The sequence below is a fragment of the Sodiomyces alcalophilus genome (genome assembly GCF_042370955.1).
Source record: "Sodiomyces alcalophilus JCM 7366 unplaced genomic scaffold ACRALscaffold_2, whole genome shotgun sequence".
NCBI classification, from domain to species: Eukaryota; Fungi; Ascomycota; class Sordariomycetes; order Glomerellales; family Plectosphaerellaceae; genus Sodiomyces; species Sodiomyces alcalophilus.
The window spans coordinates 3700022-3722218 of record NW_027263533.1 but is presented as its reverse complement, the minus strand read 5'-3'; the positions used below and the strand labels follow the sequence as shown (position 1 = coordinate 3722218).

At 55.5% G+C, this 22197-nt stretch overlaps 13 protein-coding genes across 13 annotated transcripts; 6 read left to right on the top strand and 7 right to left on the bottom strand.

Annotated features, from left to right (window-relative positions):
- Nucleotides 1-325: 325 nt before the first annotated feature.
- ACRALDRAFT_2040618 (uncharacterized protein) lies at nt 326-1607 on the top strand (the record flags this gene model as incomplete). The annotated part of the gene is made up of 4 exons (XM_071021069.1): nt 326-439; nt 531-630; nt 755-1268; nt 1346-1607. 4 exons carry the CDS (start codon nt 326-328, stop codon nt 1605-1607), a joined length of 990 nt encoding a protein of 329 aa, XP_070877452.1.
- Nucleotides 1608-1839: 232 nt separating this feature from the next.
- ACRALDRAFT_207589 (uncharacterized protein) lies at nt 1840-2729 on the bottom strand (the record flags this gene model as incomplete). Its single annotated transcript, XM_071022277.1, has 6 exons — nt 1840-1917; nt 1967-2077; nt 2138-2214; nt 2263-2594; nt 2620-2630; nt 2718-2729. The coding sequence occupies 6 exons, from the start codon at nt 2727-2729 to the stop codon at nt 1840-1842; spliced, it is 621 nt and encodes a 206-aa protein (XP_070877451.1).
- An 873-nt stretch (nt 2730-3602) lies between these two features.
- On the bottom strand, nt 3603-4221 carry ACRALDRAFT_2033175 (uncharacterized protein). Its single transcript, XM_071020725.1, has 2 exons — nt 4080-4221; nt 3603-4012 (listed from the first exon to the last, which is right to left on the bottom strand). The coding sequence occupies exons 1-2, from the start codon at nt 4157-4159 to the stop codon at nt 3856-3858; spliced, it is 237 nt and encodes a 78-aa protein (XP_070877450.1). The 5' UTR covers nt 4160-4221; the 3' UTR covers nt 3603-3855.
- Nucleotides 4222-4288: 67 nt separating this feature from the next.
- On the top strand, nt 4289-6650 carry ACRALDRAFT_2133342 (uncharacterized protein; the record flags this gene model as incomplete). Its single annotated transcript, XM_071024060.1, has 5 exons — nt 4289-4495; nt 4572-4630; nt 4748-5421; nt 5525-5893; nt 5978-6650. 5 exons carry the CDS (start codon nt 4289-4291, stop codon nt 6490-6492), a joined length of 1824 nt encoding a protein of 607 aa, XP_070877449.1. The 3' UTR covers nt 6493-6650.
- Nucleotides 6610-7150, bottom strand: ACRALDRAFT_207587 (uncharacterized protein; the record flags this gene model as incomplete). Its single annotated transcript, XM_071022276.1, has 3 exons — nt 6610-6860; nt 6914-7054; nt 7084-7150. 3 exons carry the CDS (start codon nt 7148-7150, stop codon nt 6610-6612), a joined length of 459 nt encoding a protein of 152 aa, XP_070877448.1.
- A 30-nt stretch (nt 7151-7180) lies between these two features.
- Nucleotides 7181-8387, top strand: ACRALDRAFT_2040616 (uncharacterized protein; the record flags this gene model as incomplete). The annotated part of the gene is made up of 2 exons (XM_071021068.1): nt 7181-7208; nt 7330-8387. The coding sequence occupies 2 exons, from the start codon at nt 7181-7183 to the stop codon at nt 8385-8387; spliced, it is 1086 nt and encodes a 361-aa protein (XP_070877447.1).
- A 57-nt stretch (nt 8388-8444) lies between these two features.
- Nucleotides 8445-9058, bottom strand: ACRALDRAFT_207585 (uncharacterized protein; the record flags this gene model as incomplete). Its single annotated transcript, XM_071022275.1, has 3 exons — nt 8445-8581; nt 8620-8888; nt 8970-9058. 3 exons carry the CDS (start codon nt 9056-9058, stop codon nt 8445-8447), a joined length of 495 nt encoding a protein of 164 aa, XP_070877446.1.
- A 62-nt stretch (nt 9059-9120) lies between these two features.
- ACRALDRAFT_1048238 (uncharacterized protein) lies at nt 9121-12324 on the bottom strand (the record flags this gene model as incomplete). The annotated part of the gene is made up of 4 exons (XM_071015544.1): nt 11980-12324; nt 11870-11890; nt 11733-11787; nt 9121-11656 (listed from the first exon to the last, which is right to left on the bottom strand). Exons 1-4 carry the CDS (start codon nt 12281-12283, stop codon nt 9121-9123), a joined length of 2916 nt encoding a protein of 971 aa, XP_070877445.1. The 5' UTR covers nt 12284-12324.
- A 57-nt stretch (nt 12325-12381) lies between these two features.
- On the top strand, nt 12382-13046 carry ACRALDRAFT_2033172 (uncharacterized protein). Its single transcript, XM_071020724.1, has one exon. The coding sequence runs from the start codon at nt 12635-12637 to the stop codon at nt 12866-12868; it is 234 nt and encodes a 77-aa protein (XP_070877444.1). The 5' UTR covers nt 12382-12634; the 3' UTR covers nt 12869-13046.
- A 550-nt stretch (nt 13047-13596) lies between these two features.
- On the bottom strand, nt 13597-15342 carry ACRALDRAFT_207583 (uncharacterized protein; the record flags this gene model as incomplete). The annotated part of the gene is made up of 7 exons (XM_071022274.1): nt 13597-13617; nt 13691-13833; nt 13875-14198; nt 14279-14315; nt 14371-14474; nt 14507-15238; nt 15276-15342. The coding sequence occupies 7 exons, from the start codon at nt 15340-15342 to the stop codon at nt 13597-13599; spliced, it is 1428 nt and encodes a 475-aa protein (XP_070877443.1).
- ACRALDRAFT_1048235 (uncharacterized protein) lies at nt 15116-17700 on the top strand. The gene is made up of 5 exons (XM_071015543.1): nt 15116-15558; nt 15621-15648; nt 15714-15896; nt 15973-16124; nt 16217-17700. Exons 1-5 carry the CDS (start codon nt 15390-15392, stop codon nt 17410-17412), a joined length of 1728 nt encoding a protein of 575 aa, XP_070877442.1. The 5' UTR covers nt 15116-15389; the 3' UTR covers nt 17413-17700.
- Nucleotides 17701-18731: 1031 nt separating this feature from the next.
- ACRALDRAFT_1061611 (uncharacterized protein) lies at nt 18732-21603 on the top strand. Its single transcript, XM_071016454.1, has one exon. It carries the CDS (start codon nt 18990-18992, stop codon nt 21546-21548), a length of 2559 nt encoding a protein of 852 aa, XP_070877441.1. The 5' UTR covers nt 18732-18989; the 3' UTR covers nt 21549-21603.
- Nucleotides 21604-21605: 2 nt separating this feature from the next.
- ACRALDRAFT_1061610 (uncharacterized protein) lies at nt 21606-22162 on the bottom strand. The gene has a single exon (XM_071016453.1). The coding sequence runs from the start codon at nt 21898-21900 to the stop codon at nt 21688-21690; it is 213 nt and encodes a 70-aa protein (XP_070877440.1). The 5' UTR covers nt 21901-22162; the 3' UTR covers nt 21606-21687.
- Between the last annotated feature and the right edge of the window lie 35 nt (nt 22163-22197).

Genomic DNA, 22197 nt, shown 5'->3' with positions numbered 1-22197 from the left:
CGAAGACGGAACAAAAAGCGAAAACTTTCTTTTATCTCTCCCGCACTCGAATCTCGATCGCCGACTGGCTACGATAAGACACCACACCTCCACACCAATAACGATCCGCGCTGCGTGACCGCCTCCCTCCGAATGGCTTGGAGGGGGCGCGCTTGTGACTCTGATCGGCCCTTGCCGACCACCTGACTCGACAACCATTCCCACTCCGTATATTCATCCTTAGAACGTAGAAAAAGGAGTTCAAGTTGACGCGATCCGCGATTCGCTATTTCGCGGGCTTTTTACTTCTTCCAAAAATCTCGCCGTCAGGGCTCCTCGCCAAATCATGGCTTCCGTCATGGCCATGGCCTTCACGGCCTTATCGCAGACGCCGTCAATTGAAAAGGTGTTATCGGGCATCTTTGGCAGCATCAGCTTGACCGCATGGATCTGCCTTTTGGTAAACCACCTCCCAGCTCCTCTGACACGTTGGCTCCCAGAGGCCTGTCCGGTCCAGAAGTGGGTCGACTGACGGTGATGGCTTCTTTCAGCTCCCTCAACTCATCGCCAACTACAAGCTCCAAAGCGCCGATGGGCTTTCGATGGGCTTTCTCTTCATCTGGTTGCTAGGCGATGCTACCAACCTTGCAGGTCCGTAATTGCCGTCCTTGTCCGACCCCGCACAACATATACCTACCTTGTGTTTCTTGCCTACCTTTCACCAAAGTCACTCCTAGATTGTTCACCGTGGCTGACTTTTGTATGCTACCATCAGGTGCCCTCTTCACCAGCCTAGCCCCGACTGCCATCGCCCTGGCCTGCTACTTCTGCATTGCCGATCTCGTGCTTATCGCCCAATGCCTCTACTACAATACCAAGAATGCTCGCCGCGCCGCCCGGCACCGCCAGTCCCAGCACCACGGCCATTCTGACCACACCGAACCGGTAGCCGGAGAGACCGAACCTCTCCTGGCCGATCAGCGACGCCGGGGTTCGACGTCCAGCCACGCGGGGACGCATAGACACCACGAGGTGCCCGCCGAATCCGACCCCCTCCGCAAGATCGTTGCGGTAGGGGACGAAACCTCCGGCGGCAAGGCGTGGCTATATAACACACTGAGTCTCGTCGCCGTATACATTGTCGGGATCCTCGGCTGGTTCGTCTCGTACAAGGCGGGGGCCTGGGAGGCGGATCCAGACCTGCCGGCGCCGGACTCGCCCGGGGAGAAGGACACATTCACCATGATCGGCTTGGTCCTGGGTTATATCAGTGCGGCACTATATCTCTGGTACGTGGGGACCTCCCTATATGGCGCGAGAAGATGGAAGGCGACCAAATCCAGCTAATGTGATGTTGTTCGTTTAGCGCACGCATTCCGCAGATTATTAAGAACTGGCGCGAGAAGTCGTGCGAGGGCCTAGCGTTACTTTTCTTCCTCCTCTCCCTCACCGGAAACGCCGCGTATGGTGCGAGCTTGATAGCGTACTCGCAGGAGAAGGACTATCTCCTCCGCGCCCTACCGTGGCTCCTGGGGTCTCTCGGCACCATTGTCGAGGACAGCATCATCTTTGTCCAGTTTCACCTCTACAAGCCGGGGCGCAATCGGAGGTCCTCAGGCGCCGCGTAAAAGGGGCCCGTTATTAGTTCGCACACTACGGACTACCTAACGTAAAAGACTAAAGAGTCCGAGGGATTGGGACTCGGAGTTTCCCCTAGCCGTGAGGTGACACGGCACTATTTATTAAGCTTCAAGGTTAGCATATTCCGGCGTCATGGCGGGGGCCGGCCGGCCGGCTGCGTATACTATATCGACAACCATATCGTTGGGACGGATAAAGACGGGCATTCGTCAGCCAGCTCTATTGTTTTGTCAGTCGAATCAATGGGTCGTCATTGTCATCATCATTGTCATTATCATTGGGTTTTGTTTCTTGGACCTTGGCTCACCGGCACAGTTTTGGGAATTAGCCGTGCATAGTAGGGCACGCGGCTCTCCTCGGCATGGGTAACATTGTTACTGTCTTCTGCTGAATATATTACGCTTCTTTCAATGACCCAGAACGAAAGCTTAGCCAAGCAAGTAGTGAAGCGAGACGACTGTCACTCATTTTTCGTGCTCTAGAGAGGTATGAATGGTTAGCTGTGATAGGGAGGCACGATACGCCGGTGAGAAGGCCAAGGTGGAACACTCAAAGTGAGCATGCCCTGAAAATATAATCCGAGAAAGACATGGGCTTCAGAGTTCATACAGCGTTCCTAGACGTCCTGGCAGTGCCGCTGACCAGCCAACCTCCAGTAGAAGCATCGTTCCCCAATGGCCCAGCTTTGCGGGGTTGGGGGGAGATCATCTGGTGTTGTTGGGCTAAATATCCCATGGCCATGGCCATGGCCGTAACCTGGGGTCTGGGGAAACGTTCCCCAGGGGGAGCGGGGCAGAGCGAGTGTATCCAAGCCGGTGGGCGGGTGAATGATGGCGATGTCCAATGAATATCGACGGATGGGATGAATTGGGATGAATTTAGCGAGTTGTAAGTAATCGAAAGACGAACTTGTAGTGCTTAGCTGGTCAACTACAACTGCCGACTGAAGGGCAGCGCTCTGGAACAACTTGGGTCTTCAAAGCGACTCGGGAAACAGACTTGGCGTATGACTACATGATTCATGTACGTGCTACTTTGATGCTAGAGTTTCTAATACACGTGTATAGGTAATGCTTAAGACGCCACCTTACCCAGACTGTCCGTCCCATCTACCGTACCCTAGCGGTACGATCCGTGATACCTTTTATGGCACGCTACGAGTTCGTATTTCTCTCGCATCGAACTAGGCACCTAGAGTCGGAAAGCCACTAGACGGTGAATGGCTTAAGCTTTCGTTAAGGATATTCGATGCGGATTATATTTCATACTTCAGGTATGGTATACTTCCGTGAGTCCAGCACAGGAACTCATACCGCGGGTGTAATGCAATGTACAGATACTTCGTAGACGATGTAGGCGCCCCAAGTGACAAGATACTGTACTCCGTACCTCCATCACGTAGAGCTCCTCACGTACCTTCCAGAGTACGGAGTACGGAGTAATAGTGGCGGAGGTTATCACCCCAGATTCCCACTAATGAGGTGGGACCCCCAGCAAGCCACCCCCAGGGCTGATTTCCCCATATTCCCAGGAACCACGTTTTGCCATAACATCTGGGGAAAGTGGGATCGATCCGTTTCGAGGGGCATCTGACCCTAGAACGGAGCTAGCTCCGCCTCGTTACCCGGAATTCGTTACCCAGTCCCCCAGCTGCAAGCAGCAACCCTCTCACCTAGCTACTTCGTACTTTTGTTTCCCTCTTTCTTCGAGAGGGTGTGAAGGGGAATGACTCTACGGAGTGACCCCCACTGCATCGCTTCGAAGACTCCATCTGGCCACAACCTTCCCTAGGCCCGGGGTACCCTTCGTCGGTGTTCTGCGACGTTGCGTGACCTCTTTGTCTTTTCGTCATCCATCTACAGGTAGGCCGAGCTATCCCAATGCCAAAAACGCGCTACGAATTGCGTTCTCTAATGGTTATGACATTAGTTAGTGTGCCTGGACACATGCAAAGAGAGGAGCCGCAAGCGGGGATCCCCGGATTTCTCCGCGAGAGCAGAGCATGCATCGGTAGTATTCCGCGTTTCTTTGCGAGCTACGGCGAACAGACCGGAGTACGCTGAGGTATCCTGTCGGTGTGGATTACGTTGTACGCATCGCAAAGTGGACTCCTTTGGTCCGTCCAGGGACCCTTTGGTGTCTTATCCTCGAGTAGCGTCGGCAGCGAGGTGCCCTAGCGTTCTCCATGTAGGTGGACGAACTGTCGGCATATCTGACACCCGCTCATCCTTTCCTTCACTTGCTCCAAGCGAGATTCACACGAGATAGCCCTGTAGTTACGCGAGTCCAAGCAGCATGACCCAGCCCCCATAGTCTCTCGCTTCCAACTGCCTCGACACTCGGTTGACAAGCTCCAGAAAAATAATTGGGCTTAGTGCACAGATGCTCGGGTCTATGATTGTTGGTTAGCTGTGCTGTAAGCAGGGTTCTCGCTTGCTGGCTCATCCATTGACACTCACGATTCCCTACATAACCCCGTCGTCGATCCCTCTTGACGAGGCCTAGGTCCTCTGCTGTTTCCTGTCCTTTCGTTCTTCATCGCCTCCCGGCTTCGGTTCTACAAAGCTTTTTATTTTCTTTCTTCTTTTTTCCTTTTCCCAACCATTCCCCCTTCTTCCTGCAACTGAAGTTGTGGCTTAATCAAACACGCCGAGACACTGACGCAGCCATGTCCTCTGGCGAGAAACCGGCTGACGAGCCGAGGCGGGTCGTTGATCCTGATGTCGCCCAAGTTCTTGTCCAAGAGGGCGAGGTCGCCAGGGTCGTACATACCGACGGCACGGTCAACTTGATCGATGCCAAAGCTATCGGTGGTGACTACGATGAAATGCCCGAGGGATACTTCCTGAGCGCCAATTTCATCTGCACTCTCATCGTATGTTGCCTCTGTTCCTCTGCCCTCTTTCTTCCTTGTTGGGCTTCTTTTGATATCAACTGGCGAAAAACCACAGGCACAATGTCTGGGAAGCATCTGCGCGTACCTAGGTTGGGTTCTGCCCGCAAATACTCTGTACGTTTTTTCCTCCTTTGGGTACAGCCCAAACTGAACCTTCGTTGTCGTAACGGTGCCGCCCCGGGCCCTAGAAAGTCCTCGCAGTTGCTGACCTGTGTATGCGATCCTGTCCAGCCTGCTGATCAACGCCGAGATTGGCCCTTCTCCGAATATCAACTGGGTGGCCACCCTCTGGACCATGGGAACCTCGGTCGGATATCTGCTCGTTGGTCGTCTTTCCGACATGTATGGTCGTCGGTGGATCGTGCTCGGCACCACCATCCTCGGCCTCATCGGCTGCATCCTCGGCTCTGCCGCACAGAGCGTCGAGATGCTCATTGTCGCCAACCTCTGCAACGGCATCGCGGCCGCCGGGCAACTTTCCTTCGGCATCTTCATCGGCGAGCTCGTCCCCAACAAATGGAGGGGTCCCGTCATCACCCTGATCTTCCTATCGTCACTTCCCTTTGCCGTATTCGGGCCCGTCATCGCCCGGTCGTTCTTCACCAACACCGCGTCCAAATGGAGATGGAGCTACTTCCTCGGCGACATCCTCGGCGTCGTCGCCCTCGTGCTCTACTGGTTCTTCTACCACCCGCCCACGTACGACCAGCTGAACGTCCAGGGCAAGACCGTGTGGCAGACGACCATGAGTCTGGACTTCATCGGCATATTTCTCTACGTTTCCGGTTGCGTCCTATTCCTCATCGGCCTGTCGTGGGGAGGCGTGATGTACCCCTGGGCGAGTCCCGAGACGCTCTGCACCTTGCTCATCGGCGTTGCCACGATTGTGGCCTTTGTCGTCTATGGTATGTCGTCTCGTCTCACCCCTTCCTGATGGTTACTTTTACCCCCTGTGAAATAGTGGGTTATATGGAAAGGCGGGGGCTGACTGGAATGAAATTCGCACAGAGGCCTACTTTTGCAAGGTGAAGCCTCTGATGCCTCCGAGGATGTTCAGGAACATCGGTTTCTCGGCCATCGTGACCATCGCCACCATCGGATCCATGGTGTACTATTCACTGACCGTCCTGTGGCCCGTCATCATTGGATCCATCTACACGACCGACTCGATGGAAATTGGTTGGCAGAGCGCCGTGGTGGGTGGTGGCATGTTGTTGGGGCAGAGCATCGCGGGCTTTTGCATCTCGTTCGTGCCCAAGGTCAAGTATCAGACCATCATCGCAAGTTCCATCTCCTTGGCGTTCATGACGTCCATGATTACCATTTCGGAGGATAGGTGGGCCGCTACCATTGCCATGGGCACCATTGTCTGCACGGGTACGTTTTTTTTTCTTTCTTACCATTCTCTCGTCGTATGTAGTGTCTCGCACAGCAAAGCTAATCATGACCATGACAAAACAGCCATCGGTTTCGTGGAGAACATCTCCTTCCCCGGCGTCACACTCCTATGGGAGGCGCAGGACATTGGCCTGGCAACGGGAATCCTCGGATCGATTCGCGGCATGGGAGGCGCTGTGGCCCAAGCACTGTACGGATCAGTGCTGAACAACGAGCTAGCCAAGCGGATGCCGGGAGCCGTGGCCGAGGCGGCGGCGGAAGCCGGGCTGCCTGAGTCGAGCGTGGAGCCGCTCCTGCTGTCGTTGGATGCAGGGGACTTCAGCGCGGTGCCGGGTATCACGGATAAAATCATTGCGGCAGTGACCAGTGCGACGAAGATGGTGTACACGGAAAGCTTCCGGATGGTGTTCTACACGACGATTCCGTTTTCGGTGGTCCTGCTACTGAGCTCTATCCTGGTGCCAAACATGGAGAAATTCCTAAGCCACAACGTCGCCAAGAGGCTACAGAGTGGCAAGCCAGAGAAGATGACGACGCCGGCGGGGAAGATGCAGGTTGAAATGGTCGAGACGGTTTAACGATACCACTGGCTGGCATTGAGATGGGTATATGATGGCGATGATAGGGGTATGGATGGAGGACAGATCAATGATCGAAGGAGGGAGGCAGATGGGAATCGTACTTTCTAGCATTGGTCAACCGAACATGGTCTCGAAGTTATCCGCATTTCGATCAAAATCCGTATTGGCCGATTGCCTCTGGCCGTGTGTCGTGTGTCGTCTTGTCAAAGACGACAATCTTCTGCGTCTCGTCTGCTCAGGAGCCTCAGCGACGCCTTCGAGCTTCGGAGATGTTTGACGGAAGTAAGTAATACCGAGTGGCCGGGGGTAAAACGACCGAGAGGTACATGTAAGGCCCCTCCAGCCGTATGAATCAATTGTTCTTACTGTAGATACACACAGTACGGAGTACCAGACAAATAGCGGGGCAAGATCGGACCCTGGTGGCTGAGGAGGGGCACATGGCGGGGTTGTAACGTCCCGCCGATGCCGGCGATGAGGAGAAATACCCGAAGACGAGGGAGAGCAGGTGACTTATTCGTACCGTCTCCTCTCTCTATTCCCTCCCATGGATCGCTGACTCACCCACTACCAAACCAAAATAGTTACAATTCTTTTCTTTCCAGGAAGCTCTTTTGTACTTCATCTGGCGCAGCAGTAAAGGAAAGCAACTCATTAGCAAATACTCCAACAGACTACCCTAAAAATGGGCGAATTTCCCATCAAGACGTGCGGTACGTTCAAACCAGACCCTTCGTCTTAGTCGCCTTCCTTCTTTGCCTCTCCCTGTCCCGAGTAATCCACAGGGCAGTATACGGCAGGCCTGATCATAGAACTGACACAACCACCCCTCAGGCGTCCTTGGCTGCACCGGCTCCGTAGGCCAACGGTTCATCCTCCTCCTAAGCCAACACCCCTACCTGAAGCTCGTGGCCGTCGGCGCCTCCTCCCGGTCCGCGGGGAAGAAGTACCGCGACGCCGCCCGATGGAAGCAAGCCAGCCCCATCGGGCCCTTCGGCGACCTCGTCGTCCGCGAGTGCAAGGCCTCCGAGTTTGCCGACTGCGACGTGGTCTTCAGCGGTCTCGACTCGGACGTCGCCGGCGAGATCGAGATGGAGTTCGTCCGCGCCAACATCCCCGTCTTCTCCAACGCCAGTAACCACCGCCGCAATCCGCTCGTGCCCCTCGTCGTCCCCACCGTCAACCTGTCCCACTTCGACCTCATCCGCCACCAGCGGACCCAGCTCGGCCTCGAAAAGGGCTTCCTGGCCTGCAACTCCAACTGCGCCGTCATCGGCCTCGTCATCCCCTTCGCCGCCCTCCAGAGCCGCTTCGGTCCCGTCGCCTCCGCCTCCGTCGTCACCCTCCAGGCCGTCTCCGGCGCCGGCTACCCGGGCGTCCCGTCGCTCGACATCCTCGACAACATCGTCCCTTACATCCCCGGCGAGGAGGACAAGCTGGAGAACGAGGCCCAGAAGATCCTCGGCTCGCTCAACTCGGAAAAGACTGCCGTCCAGGAGGCCTCGTCTCTCCAGATCAGCGCCACCTGCACCCGCGTGCCTGTCCTCGACGGCCACACCGCCTGCGTCAGCCTTCGGTTCGAGCGCCGCCCGCCGCCCTCCGCCGAGGAGATCAAGGACGCCCTGAGGTCCTACGTCAGCGAGGCCGAGACCCTCGGCTGCCCTTCCGCCCCAAAGCCCGCCATCCACGTCTTCGATGAGCCCGATAGGCCCCAGCCCCGCCTGGACCGCGACATGGGTCGCGGATACACCATCACCGTCGGCCGCGTACGCGAGGACGACAGCGGCCTGTTCGATGTCAAGTTCGTTGCCCTCAGCCACAACACCGTCATTGGTGCCGCGGGATCGAGCATCTTGAATGCCGAGGCTACCATTCTCAAGGGATACATATAAAATGGAGACGTAGATACCAAAATGTAGAGGACGAGTAACGGATAAAAATGATGACACTCAGGGAAGTGCTCTCTGGGGGTTGGAAAGGATGTGATGGGCGTACAGGGAAATACGAATATTACAATTACCCAGGGGTGAATATACTAAAACGCAGATGCTCCAGTATGTATTCTGTCGGTCTGCCTGCCGAGATTCTGGGGATCAATAACCGTTCGAGGGGTTGGAATGATACCGCTCTTGTAGTCTTCAATGGCATTATTAGTCTTCCATACCCGGAGTGACCTGAAGTAGCTCCGAGACATGAACATGGTGCAAGAACAGACCCTATTCAACTCCATCTCAGCACGCCTTTGCGAGAGCTTTATCTTGCAATGTGCCAGCCAGGTGTACGACCTGTCCAGAAAGTCAGCATCCCCCTCACAAAGCCCCTGAAAACGAATGAAAGCATTAACAAGAGTGATCTCGTCTCTCGTCAAAACGGCACCGTGTAACGCCTCGATGCTCTGATGTCATGCAGTTGTAGATTATATAAAGGTCATGAAAACTAGATAAGTAGTTGCTTGTAAGCAAGATTACGGAAACAAGAGTCGGCCGTCAGCACTTGGAGCACAGCTCTTTTTAGGTTGCATGGGAAAATGCCGGAAGAAGGAGAACATGCTCTGGTGGGGCATGGTTCGGAGCTATTGCTGGGGTATATAGTGTAAAAACGAAATATGGCGAGTAGACAAATCGCTCATGATGTTTTCTCGGTTTCGTGTTCTGAAGTGGGTTGCTTTGCGCCGCCGTCCGCCGCGTCGCCATGGGCGGCGTTGGGCGCTATGTCCTTGTTCGGCGAGTTCTCTGACACAGCGACCTCTTCCTCCTTCTTCTCTTCAGATTGAGCCGGGTTGGAATCTCCCCTGCCTGTCTCGCTGACGGAGGACACGCCGTGCTCATCAATCGCCGGACCAGCCGCTTCATCATCCGTCCATGATGGAATGATTTCCAGGGCGGGAAACTGCTCCAACTTATCTTCCGAATCTTCCCTCGGCGGCGACATGGGTCGTCGCTGCTCGGGGGGCGTCCGAGGCCGCTCTCGTATCTCGGGCTGCATGCGCAGTGACGCCTGCGAGTTGAAGTGGGCGATCTGGCGGAGGGAGCTGCTGCGCTGTCGGCCGTGGGTGGCCCGGATGCTGGTCCCCATGGCCGAGTCCGGCCGCTCAAACTGCGCGTCCCACTCGGCGAAGTCCCGGGAGCTCCACGACGCGCGGTGCGCACGAGCGCGGCGCGGGAGGCTGCCGACCGAGTAGCGCGAGTTGACGCTGTTCGTCCGGCTCGTGCGCGTAACCGGCGGCACATCCTGAATGGGCAAGTTGTTGTTGCTCAGTCTCGGGAAGAAGTCGTTGTCTTGGTCGTCGTCTTCGATCTTGGGTGCGCGTCGAACGCTATTCACGGCAAAGGTCGACTGCGGGGCATTGGCTTCCTCCTCTTGGGGAGGAGGACGCATATGGGGAGCCTTGTTTTGTAAATGCTCGTAGTAGCTGATCCGGACACTGTCTAGTGCTTGGGGCCGGAACGTCTCGCGATTTCGGTTCAGAGACATCCAGGACGAGATTATGCCGAGCACCACCAGGACCACGACGGTTACAGCCATGAATCCTTGGACCACGACGATGATCAAGCCGAACACTGCTAGGAGGATGCGGCTGTTGTTAAAGTCGGGCAGGAAGGCGATGGAGAGGCCAGCAGTGACGATTTTAGACACGCCGAGTATCCACACAGCGACAACGGCATTCCGGTGACCTTCGTACGGCCTCAAGTGGACAAAGGCAACAAACGTGAGAACCTCGAGGATGAAGAGGCCGTAGACCTGGGCCAGAGGGCTGCTCGAAGCGCCTCCTAGGAAACAGGCACGAACGACCTGGTAACCGAACCAGAGGGCAAAGAACCACCATCGCTGAAGACGGTAATGCGCTGCGAGCCAGCCAAACCGCTTGATGTAGGCCTCGTCCATGTGCACGCTGGGCCTGCTGGGATCGCTGTCGATGAACCGGATCCGGAAGAAAGGTAACGCGCCGTAGCGCTTGGCCGTGGATTCCTTCTCACCCATAGTGCTGGCGCGCGTAGCGGTTACGAAGGGGAGTACCTTGAAACGCCGGCCCTGTTCGAGGACGATGGTATCGCGTTCCGTCTGAAACGTGCCGAAGCGCAGGCGGAAGTAACAGGCGTAAACGACGAGACCGCTCATACCGACCAAGAGGAGGGCGAACACTACGGCAGCGATGGCAACGGGGCCTGCGGGTCTTCCCAGGTTAAACTGAAACAGGGCCAGGGTGATCAAAGGAAACGCGGCGACGAGCAGAGTGCGCAGGATGCTCGTCGCTAGATACCCTGGTAGATGGGTGCGAAAGTAGTCGAAGCCGTCCTTGTTCACCAGTTTCAGGCGTATTAGCAAGTCCAAACAGAATTTGGAGGCCACGACACAAATGGCGACCAGGGCCAGTGCGACGAGCCACCAAATCAACCCGACGGTAAACGCCCCGGCGATGGGGATGCGGTTGGCCGCGAGCGTCCCCTGAAAGCCTGTCCAAGTGCCCGGTATCGGCATGCCCGGTGCCACAGGCTTCCCGCCCCAGGTGTAATCGTACGGGTCGCTCTCGTTGTAGGTCAGGGCGCGACGAGACAAGTGGGAGGCGGTGGCCCCGAGATCGAGGGAGCGGCCGTATATTTGCTGAATGAGGCCGCCTCCGTTGTTAATGACGGTGGAGCCCGCACCGCCGACCTGGCTGGCGTTTCCAGATATGCCGGCGAAACCACGCAGGGACTCGACCAACCCATCGCTCTGTATCAGCCCGGCCGACCAGGCAAAGTTGCTCCACCAAGCCGGCAGCAAGCTTGGCCAGTGGACGGACAAGGCGCCGGAGAAGTAAATGGACTGGAAGGTTTCGAGAACGACCAGGACGGAGAAAGAATGGGCGTAATGAGTCCGCATATGAGGGATGCTGACGCCATAGATGGCGGTGGCGAAGGAAGACAGAATAGCGACAGCCGTAAGGCCGCCGAGGGCCGGGGATATGGCGTACGGGTGCGAGAAGGTGTTGCCGTTGGACAAGACGGCCTGAAAGCAGCCAATCTCGGTCCGGCTCGAGTTTGCAAAGACCTGCATGCGGGCAGAACCTTCGAAATCAGGCATATCCAGCGAAATGGAGGGAATGACGTCGATCTCGGAAACGGTAACTTCGATGGCGGACCATGCTTCGACGGGGTTACCGGCGTCCAATGGACAGAGACTAGAGTGGAGGGAGGAGGACAATCAGCAGGTGTGGGACGGAAGGGGACAAGCTGAAGATGACGGCAGCTATATACCTGGAGATTCCAAGATTGCAAGGATCCAGCGTCGCATCAAATATGGTCTCGCCGACTGGGACGGGGCTAGGTTAGCGATGTAGGCAGCGGGAGGGGAAACCTCAAGGAGGTTGACATGGGTCAGGTTGTCGGCTTACAAGCAAAAATGGACAAGTGCACTGGAGAGTGTGATCCCAAGTTAGCTGGAGCCCTGGCAGACAATGCGCTCATAGAACATGGAGAGCATAGAGGCATAGAGAATACTCACACATCAAGTTCTCTTGTCGGACATTGGTCGTCCCATCGAGGTGGAACACAACGGTCATGTTGTCTGAATAGTACCCAGCATCGAACTTGGTGATATTAAACAGACTCTCGCCATTCAAGCAATCGGCAAAGTCGCCGGTGTAGAGAGAAGGGTATCGGTCGACGGTGAGGTTTCGGGTGACATTGTGACGGTCCGTTCCCTCGATGAAGACGGTCTCCTGTGCCGCGGCGATGGACACGAACGGTAAAATGGTAGCGAGCAGGACGACCATGGTCCAGCATGGTGGCGCTGTAGTTCGCACCATGGCGGATATGCGAGAGGCGAGTCGGTAGGAAGGGGCGCCAGAGGAGAGGTGTGATTTTGCGATTGAGCGAGGAAAGTCGGTTTTTTTTGGGCAGCAAAGCCCGAGAGGCTGATGCGATATTGTCCCTGGCCTCAATCTCTTGGGTGCGTTCGGAGATTCTCTGAGAGGGTTCTCTGAGAGGCGGAAACACCGCTGATAGTTATGTTCCCCTTCGCGTCCTTCTTAGCAGCGCAGGACAACCATCGTGCGGCGTATTGTCCGTGTATCTGTTTGCGCGTTGATTGTTCCAACTCTAGGGCCCAGATTGGGAAATTGGCAGATGGTAAGCGTTGCTGGTCCGCCACGAATTCAATGTCTGGCTCCAAACAGGCAATGGCAGAAGAAAGGTGTCGCTTCGCGAAAAGGGGCGCGTTTGGGGGTTTTCGTTTGCTCTCTGCGCGACGTGTGGTACGCGATGTCGCTATTGATCGTTTGTTTCCTTGTGAGAGCTCAAAGGGCCCAACCAAAGGGTCGATCTCGCAGGGTTCGGGTGCTTGGGGCGCTGGGGGTTTGATTGTGAAGACGGATAGACAGCGCTGGGTGTAGCTGGCGAACTGACTATCCGATGAACGGACTCGTGCGAATGTGATATATATGACCGGCGACGTCGATAGCCTTTGTTTCGTGGGCCCCGTCTAGGATGTTCGTACTCGGGTGTGTGATATAGCAGTTGATGGATGGCAGGAAGGTTGGAAGTTCATCGTATGTCCTAATTATGCATGTTCCCGTTTGCTTCGCCGGCACAGGGCGTTAGATTGCTGTGTTGTGACACGATCGGAAAGGCGACTTGGGACTGAAATGGAATGATGATTCCGTTGACGAGAAGGAGAAAGACAGGAGTGCTGTCATGGAATTCGTTCGTATCCAATCGAACTGGGTGAATGGTGATCAGAGAGGGAAGGGGCTGAGGGGGTTGAAGGTGAAGCGACTACCAGCAATACGGTTAGTTACCTGCCCAATCAACAACTCCCATCGAATTTCAGGTACGTGTTTCGATAGACGTGAATAGGTACAACGTACTTCGTACCTGGCTGCTACCGCTTTGATATTTGTATTGGCTGGGCACCAATTAGTCACAAAGCATGAGCGGTCTGAGGGGACGACAATTGGCTGCATGATACTGGCAAACGTGGACTGCCAAGCGACCAACCGCATGGGTATCGCCTTTGAAGTGATCATGTTATTATCTGCGCTTGGATCTCATTGTATGTTGTTAGGGTAGCGTTCAGTTCGCAAGAGGACGTTTCATTTCTCCCCGATTATAAGGTGTGCAATTAAAGTTGATCGACATTGAGCTGGTGGTTACCCACCTGAGATAGGCTAAATCGGTACTTGGAAATCTGGAATGCCTACCTTAATGTAAGTGACCCATTGGCCCAAGGGTGACGCTCGATCGATCGGGCTGCGTAGCCCAAGCCTGTTGCTAACCTTGGCCTCTCCCCATCCTTTTCCTCTTTTCGTCAGAAATAATTCATTGGTCTGTGTGAAGCTGGAAGCTGTCAAGTCGAACTCTGGATTCCGCCCATCAATTCAATCGGTCGGCAGGCAACACGTATTCGTAAACCATCTGACAGTTCTTTCAATGGCAACCTGCCTCGCATCGGCTGTATGTTTATCTTGTCTTTTTGATGTCTCCAACATGCAGTTGATATGAATTGCTGCGATAGCGAACCCCTGATCGACGGGTCCTTTTCAGCTTTGACAAACGATGCTCGTTCTTGGTAACCAGAAATATCGCTGGTAGGTATCATACGGTAAGTGTCAAGGCGATCCGCCCGGTGACCGAGTTTCACCGAGATACACCGAAATCGTCTCACCGGTGTCTCGACACCGACAATATGACCGATCGCCTGTCCGAGACCGGATCCGGAGACCTCTGTTCTCCGCGATGAGAAGGCCCCGGATCACCGGGTAGGATAACCTTAAAAGCCCGACGGCCCGGACTAAATTATTTACTCAGTGTCGAACCGAACTGAGCAGAATGTCCCCCAACCTATATTCATGAAGAATGACCCAAAAAATAAAGTAGAATGCTACGGAAGACAGACCGAAGCAACCAAGGTGCTGCAAATAGTAACATCCGTGACGGAACGTGGAGTCTGGGCATGAGCACGCCATCTGACAGGTGAATTGCGAATGCGGCCACTAGCCACTATTAGAGGGGTCATCTCAGCCACATCTGACGTGGGGGGGAAGAAGGAGGGGTTGAAGTGAGCTTGAAAAGGCTCATCGCAAACCTTGCGAAGGAGCGATTATCCTGGAAGTAGGACACAGGAAACACCATCAAACACACGTAAGATTTCTGGATATTCCGTGTGAAACCATACTTCACATATACGTGAATATCACCGCGACGTAGACATTCTAATGAATACCAAGATGGTCGCTTTTGTTGATCGCCTACTTGGTACTCTACTATATGTACTTTTCGGTTGAACACTTCCTGCGCCACACCTACAACTAAGCCCCTCCACCCAACGATCACGTCATCGCGAACTAAGAGATGAATTTCCTTCTCCCCGCGATACTTCCGACGGTAGCGCAGAAAGTCCCTGGATCTCTTTTGGCTAGCGAACCGCGGGGCGAGAAAACCAGGGAAGCGTACGAAGTATGAGTTGGAAACGGGAGGGGGGGTGAGTGGACCGAGACGGTTTCCCCTTCCTCTTGCGGATTGGAGGGGCCACCGGTCACCGGAGATGCTCGATAATGTGTCAAGAGCGAAAAGCCAGACTTTAATAAAAACTCGAGCTTTGCCTCCGCAGACGGACGAACCCTCTCTCGTCCTTTTACCATCACCACTGTCCGTCCCAGTTGCTTGAGATCGCGTTTCTCGTGCCTGGTATCGTAACCGCTTTGCGCTAGCGCTCTTCTCCAGCTTGCCCGCTAGTCCGTCCGAATCTTCGCCGATCGTGGGTCCTTGGAAAGTCTGAAAAGTCGCAAATTTCATTCGGACGCTTCTTTCGTAAATCGTCTTTCCAGCGAAAGCCGTCTTGACATTCTTGTTCTTCGTCAAAATACATCGAAAGCCTGTCACCAGAGATACCCAGCAAATCACGCTAGCTTCACCATGGCCAATTCCCCCCACGGCGGTGTCCTCAAGGACCTCTTCGTCCGCGATGCCCCGCGCCAGGCTGAGCTTCTGGCCGAGTCGGACACCCTTCCTGCCTTGACCCTGACAGAACGCCATCTGTGCGATCTCGAGCTGATCCTCAATGGCGGCTTTTCTCCTCTTGAGGGTACGTTATTCCACGTGCCGGCCAAGGCAGGGCATCACGGCTGACTGAACACCGCAATCCAGGGTTCATGACCGAGAAGGACTACAATGGGTACGTGATATGGTTGGGAGAATGACTTGGGTTACGACCCCTGCGACTGACAGTGACTTCCCCAGCGTGGTCAAGGAAAACCGACTGGCAGATGGTGCCCTCTTCAGCATGCCCATCAACCTCGATGTATCTCAGCAGACCATTGACGAGCTGGGAATCAAGCCCGGCGCCCGCATCACCCTGCGCGATCTTCGTGATGACCGCGCCCTCGCTATTCTCACCGTTGAGGATGTGTACAGACCGGATAAGTACGAAGAAATTGCCCCGTTCGAACCAAGCTAGACATGGTGAAAGAAACGACTGACCCGTGCTTGTTCTGTTCAGGGCGCTGGAGGCTCAGGAGGTGTTCGGCAGCCCCGATGACGAGACCCACCCCGGTATCAAGTACCTCTTCCGGACGGCCAAGGAGTTCTATGTTGGCGGCAAGCTCGAGGCCGTCCAGAGGCTAGCTCATTACGACTTTTTGGACCTGAGATGTGAGTTGTTTGCCTCAAAGTTGAGGGGAAAGGGGCAATCTTTTCCCTCTGGCTTTTGCGCCGCCAGTCACTAACTTGGCGAAAACAAAAAGTCACCCCCACCGAGCTGCGGCAACACTTTGAGAAGCTCGGCTGGAACAAGGTCGTTGCTTTCCAGACCCGTAACCCCATGCACCGTGCCCATCGCGAGCTGACGGTTCGCGCCGCCCGGTCCCAACAAGCCAACGTGCTGATCCACCCCGTCGTCGGCTTGACCAAGCCCGGCGATATCGACCACTTCACCCGCGTCCGCGTTTACAAGGCCCTGCTGCCCCGGTACCCCAACGGCATGGCGTCACTGGCCCTTCTGCCCCTGGCCATGCGCATGGGTGGCCCCCGTGAGGCCATTTGGCACGCCATCATCCGCAAGAACCACGGCGCGACCCACTTCATCGTCGGACGTGACCACGCCGGTCCCGGCAAGAACAAGCACGGCAAGGACTTTTACGGCCCTTACGATGCCCAGGTAGCAGTGCAGAAGTACCAGGACGAGCTCGGCATCCAGATGGTCGAGTTCCAGGAGATGATCTACATCCCCGACCGTGACGAGTACCAGCCGGCCAATGAGATCCCCGAGGGCACACGCACGGCCAACATTTCCGGCACCGAGCTGCGGCACCGCCTGAGGACGGGCAAGGAGATTCCCTCGTGGTTCTCGTACCCGGAGGTGGTCAAGGTTCTCCGCGAGCAGAACCCCCTGCCTTCGACCAAGGGCTTCACCGTCTTCCTGACGGGCTACACCAACAGCGGCAAGGACCAGATCGCGCGCGCGCTGCAGGTGACGCTGAACCAGAGCGGCGGCCGGTCTGTGTCGATGCTGCTGGGCGAGACGGTGCGGTCGGAGCTGTCGTCAGAGCTTGGCTTCAGCCGCGAGGACCGCGACATCAACGTGGGGCGCATCGCCTTTGTGGCGTCGGAGCTGACGCGGGCTGGTGCGGCCGTCATTGCCGCTCCCATTGCGCCCTACGAGGAGGCGCGTCAGCAGGCGCGAGAGCTGGTGGAGAAGTCGGGTCCTTTCTTCCTGGTTCACGTGGCGACGTCGCTCGAGTACTCCGAGAAGACGGATCGTCGGGGCATCTACAAGAAGGCCCGGGCCGGTGAAATCAAGGGTTTCACGGGCGTGGACGACCCGTATGAGAACCCCGTCAAGCCGGATTTGGTGGTCGACTGCGAGAAGCAAACCGTGCGGTCCATCGTGCATCAGATTGTGCTGATGCTGGAAAGCCAGGGTCTGCTGGACAGGCTATAATTTCCTTTCTTTTCTTCCCTTTTTTCCTTTTTTTTTTCTTGAGGTGATAAACCGGGCTCATCGGAGACAGTAGTCGAGGCGAGAGGCGGATCTATATACATACATGGACGATGGAATGATTAATAGGCAGCAGGAAGCCTCTCTAGCACGGGAATGCATAGGCTCTCATTCGCGAGGAAAAAGGAATTAGAGATGGATGGATCATTTGGCATGAAGTCTTGAAGGCATGATCACGGGATAGGGTATGGCCATCATAGACAGCAAAAAAATAGATGAGACTCGAACCGCACTTTCACTTGAGCCACCTCAGCTTTGAAGAGCTTGCATTTGTCGTTTGACGCTGTTATTTGTACGCGAATGTCATGACGATGACACGCGCTAGGCCGGTTGTAGGTGACGGTAGCTTTGGGAGTAAATTATAAATTAACTGCAAGATCTGTGTGAATGCACTTCTCAAGTTGGAAGCTGTGATGTGATGGGCGGTGGGTGGAAGGCGGGAGAAGGACAGGCGCTTATGACTCCTTGTTGGTTGGACTCGTGAGGGGTATGTGATGATTGGGTCGCGGTACAGTAACGACTTGGTGCCTGATGGGTCCTCTCAATTTGGTAGCAGCGGTGAGGGGGAAAAGGGAAGATGGGAAGGCACTGAGAGTCGTACCTGCCAACTGGGTGGGAAAAGATAAAGGTTACCAGGAGCAAGCAACGTCGTGGGGTTTATGGAGCCTATGGTGGTGGGGAAACAGGTAGGTACTTTAGCATCTCGTCCCACTTGTGTATCAAATATCAGTGTTTGCACACTGTGTTCCGCTCATCGAGGGTCTCAACAGCAGGGTTCAAGGGATTTTCCAGGGCCTTTTAGCGTGTCTGACAGGCTACCCGACAGTGTGTAGAAACCTATCAACACACGGTAAATACATGTCTTCCCACCGTTCATGTTCAACCGTCAAGTGCCACGTCAGGTCCTCATTGTCGGCCCGGTCCATAATTATTGGATCTCCTCTCCTTCCGTACTCGCTCCTCCTCCACCCCAAGCAGAAGTTGCAGGGATTGCCACCGTTGTCGAATCATCTGGGTCCTCGTTGATCGAGCTTCTGCCACAGCCGCCGACCAACCACTCGAAATAAGGCTCTCACTTCACCGGCCTATTTTTTCCCTTTCGCTTGCATCTTGCACACCCGAATCCTGTTAGTCACCCTCACATTCCCTTTCCCTTATTCCGTGAACCTTACCTCATGCTCTTGCTGCCCATGATTCCCTTGGCCGAACTAATAATCTCCCCTACCATCATCACGTTGCGCTAAACAAAATAGTAGGCCTGACTGGTCGCCAACGCCGATTACTTCACGACGCCAGGCGGCGAATACAGTACGCCTTGATTCATTCATTTACTCGTCCCTCTTTGGCCTTTCGAAAGAAAGCCCCCGTCGGATTTGGCTCGAGTCAACCGTGGCTTCGCCTTTCCCTCTTTACCGATCGGTGCCCCTTCTTCTACCGACCGCTCGCCACGATCCGACCGTTACCATCGAGCAAAAGCCAAAGCCAAAAAGTCAATTTCAGGCTTTTATCCATGATTGACCATGCCTTCCCAAGATGAGCGTGACGTCGGTATCGACGACCGCCCCATCGAGAAGAGGAAATACAAGAGCAGGAGCAAGAGAACCGACGACGATAGGGACTATCGCAGGTCTTTCAAGTCTAAAAGGGATGGCGGTAGCGATATTTCTCATTCCCGACGTCACCACCGTATCCGTGACGAAAAAGAACGTCCCTCGTCCACCTCCGAACTCGTGTACGAATTCGGCCGCTCCAAGAGTTCTCTGCTCTCCGCCGACCGCCTTTCTCTGCCCTACCCGACCTTTAGCAAAGCTCACAGCAAGGAAGCCGTTCACAGCCGAGATGACCTGTCCACTGCAAGCCTTCGAAAGTCAGATCCCTTGACTCCCGAACCAACCGACCTGTCGGAAGGACGCAGAGAACGCAAAGAACGCAAAGAACGACCCAAGTCCCCAGACTATGACGATACTCCCATAGCTAAGAAAGAAGACAGGCCCCCGAGCCCGCCCGACACGGAAGTGTCCGGCAAAAAGCACCGCTCATATATACCCGAGGCAGTCAGAGAAGAGAAGAGAGAACGGCCGAGCTCGAGATTGAGCGCCCTGTCACGGTCAGGATCTAAGCACGATGATAGGTCGAGGATCAGTTCAAGGTCCAAGACGTCTAGCCAAGCCACCTTCTTCAAGACGCCCGCCTATGTGGCGGCCGGCCTTCATGAGACCATGGGCAGGGAGCGAGGTCCGTCTCGTTCGTCTTCCAAGAGGAGTCTTTCGAGTAAGACCGGGAAGAGGCCCGATCTCGTCGACGCCGAATCGTCACCCGACAGCCCGCAGGACTCGTCCCCCAGGACCCCGACGCAAACTCCTCCATACCCGTTCTCTGCCGAGGTCGATAAGGGACCCCAGTCATACACCCCATTCCACGAACCTGAACCCGAGATCACACCGTCCGCCACACCCGCTGCAGACTTCGGTGGGCCTCCTCCCCCACCGCCCCCGCCACCGGCCCCCGATGTGCAAGAGGCGCCTCGGATCGACTACCTGCTTCAGTTCGGTGGCTTGACCCAACCCATTCCCAAACACTTTCTCTCTGTGCTTCCCCCGCAGAACGGCACACGCCCTTCCCACCCTCCCCTCGCTGGGGCTCAGACTTTATTTGCGCCCTTCTTCAACCTCCTTGACCAGTATAATTCCGTCCTTGACAAGAGTGGATCCATTGCCGTTGCGACGGGTCATCGGTCCGTGGCGCGTCGTCTGCTCGACCGCCTTGAGAACGTCTTCTCCCGAGAACTACCTCTAGATGGTTGCAACTGCGTCGTGTGCGAGAATGGACCGGGACCTCGCCGAGGCCTCGGCTGGGGCGAGGTGCTAGAATGGGTCAGCGGTCGCATCGAGCTGCCCCAGTGGCCCCCGTTTGACCTGGCCGATCTCGGCCTCAAAGCGGCTGAATTGTCTGCGGATTTACCCCCACGTCCCGATTCGCCGATCAAGATCGATCCCGACATCGCGGAGGAGTTCCGGGACCACTACCTGCGACAGTCGAAGAAAGTCAGAGGAGCCGTCGACAAATGGCTCAGCAGCTGCGGCGAGAACCCAGCACCGCCTCCTCAAGACGTCGACGACGAGACACTCAGCTTCGCAATCCTGACCAACCTAGATCCCGAGGACAGGCCATACTTCAACGCCATCATTAGCGGGTCGCGAGAGCTCCAGCCGTATAACCGAGCACCGACTCCCGTGAGGAAACACCGCTCCGAATTCGTCGCCAAGTGCGGCCTTGCCCTGCAGCGGCTCTACCGACTGGGTCAGGTCCCTCGCGATGCCGAAAGTGCGCTATATCTGATCAAGAATCCACACACTCACGACCTCTTGGTTACCATGTCGGATATTAATGCTTCGGAATGGGAGATTCTAATATCCGGGCGATTCGACGGGTTTTTATGGTCCGGGGCCGATGCCGATGACCTGCCTACACCGATAGCGGATTCGCGCAGCGGCACCCCAGCCGGCGGGTTCTTTGGCTCGCGAACCCCGAGTGCTCGGGGCACGCCCGCCATTCCAGGGTCTCGCAATACGACCCCGTTCTCCGTGTATTCTCGTGGTGCGACACCGGCGTCGTTTGTTAGCATCTCGTCGTCGGGGCATCCGAATCGCCAGGCAGTATCGCGAGACGAGGAAATGGAGATTGCGGTGCTGGCAGAAGTGGAGAGGGAGATTTACCAGGGGATGGAAGTACTCGAAGACGCTTTCGAGGCGCTGCATACAAAGGCCGAAGTGGTTCGCACGGCGCTACGGAACCGAGGGGCAGGCCTGATGGTCAACCTGCAAAACCGGAGGCGCATAGACGTGCTTCCCAACCAACCAACTTCCGGAAACTCGCAGCATTCCGGGTACGAACGGCCGGCGTGGGCGGTGGGTAGCGAGTTTGACGGCGCCAGCGACAGCGAGTGGGGCGGCGATGACATTGAGTTGATGCCGGACGATTCGGCGAGCAATATCAGCAGCTCAAGACATCGCCGGCCCAAGAGGCGTACCGAGCGACGGACACCCGCCCCCATTGAAGAAGACGAACGAGAAAACTAAAAGCGCAACAGCGAAAAAAAATAACCATGATGCGATGAAAAAGAAGAGCAATGAGAAAAAAAAAAGAAAAAAGAAGAGACGAATGGATGTGATACCCCTCCAAAACATTTCAGGCTTTTTTGTCAGCGAGCACGCCGTTCTATTGGGCTTGTATGACCTTGGGGTGCGGCTGGACGTTACATGTGGAAAAGATGTCGGTATATTTGGAACAGAGAGTTCGAGATTTTGTCGGTGTGTTAAGGGAAAAGAAGAAAATCCGCTGGATGGGATTTGTCGGGCTTAATTTGAGAGATTCTTGCATGCCATAGCGGGCGATCATCAGGGCGAACTCGTGGATGGTGGCTCCACTCATTGTGTCTCCCGGAGGCCGATATTGCATGGAGGTCGACACGAAGGGAGCACGGTGGCACAGTCTTTCTGTTCTATTCTACTGGGTCTGGCTAGCTGGATTCACGCTCTTGGGGATGGGATGAAGCTTTTCTGGAACGGTAACGCAGAGACACACGGCGCAAGCGCAGCATTAAACAACTTACTCCTTGAGACTTGGGAAGGCGTGAGATGATGTGATGTATCCTGGGCTGTCGGCCAAGATCCTAACGCTACGTACGTCCACCAGGTTAGGCTGTGAGCCCCTTTAGTACTCTAGCCT

What these genes read in the sequence shown, in the direction of transcription:
- ACRALDRAFT_2033175 (XM_071020725.1), bottom strand. Translation starts at nt 4,159, where the DNA reads ATGAAGAACGAAAGGACAGGAAACAGCAGAGGACCTAGGCCTCGTCAA. An exon ending in ACGGGGTTATGTAGGGAATC is followed by an intron (nt 4,013 to 4,079) that starts GTGAGTGTCAAT and finishes CAACAATCATAG; the next exon opens with ACCCGAGCATCTGTGCACTA.
- ACRALDRAFT_2033172 (XM_071020724.1), top strand. Translation starts at nt 12,635, where the DNA reads ATGTCTGGCTCCAAACAGGCAATGGCAGAAGAAAGGTGTCGCTTCGCG.
- ACRALDRAFT_1048235 (XM_071015543.1), top strand. Translation starts at nt 15,390, where the DNA reads ATGGCCAATTCCCCCCACGGCGGTGTCCTCAAGGACCTCTTCGTCCGC. An exon ending in ACCGAGAAGGACTACAATGG is followed by an intron (nt 15,649 to 15,713) that starts GTACGTGATATG and finishes TGACTTCCCCAG; the next exon opens with CGTGGTCAAGGAAAACCGAC. An exon ending in CGACTTTTTGGACCTGAGAT is followed by an intron (nt 16,125 to 16,216) that starts GTGAGTTGTTTG and finishes GAAAACAAAAAG; the next exon opens with TCACCCCCACCGAGCTGCGG.
- ACRALDRAFT_1061611 (XM_071016454.1), top strand. Translation starts at nt 18,990, where the DNA reads ATGCCTTCCCAAGATGAGCGTGACGTCGGTATCGACGACCGCCCCATC.
- ACRALDRAFT_1061610 (XM_071016453.1), bottom strand. Translation starts at nt 21,900, where the DNA reads ATGAGTGGAGCCACCATCCACGAGTTCGCCCTGATGATCGCCCGCTAT.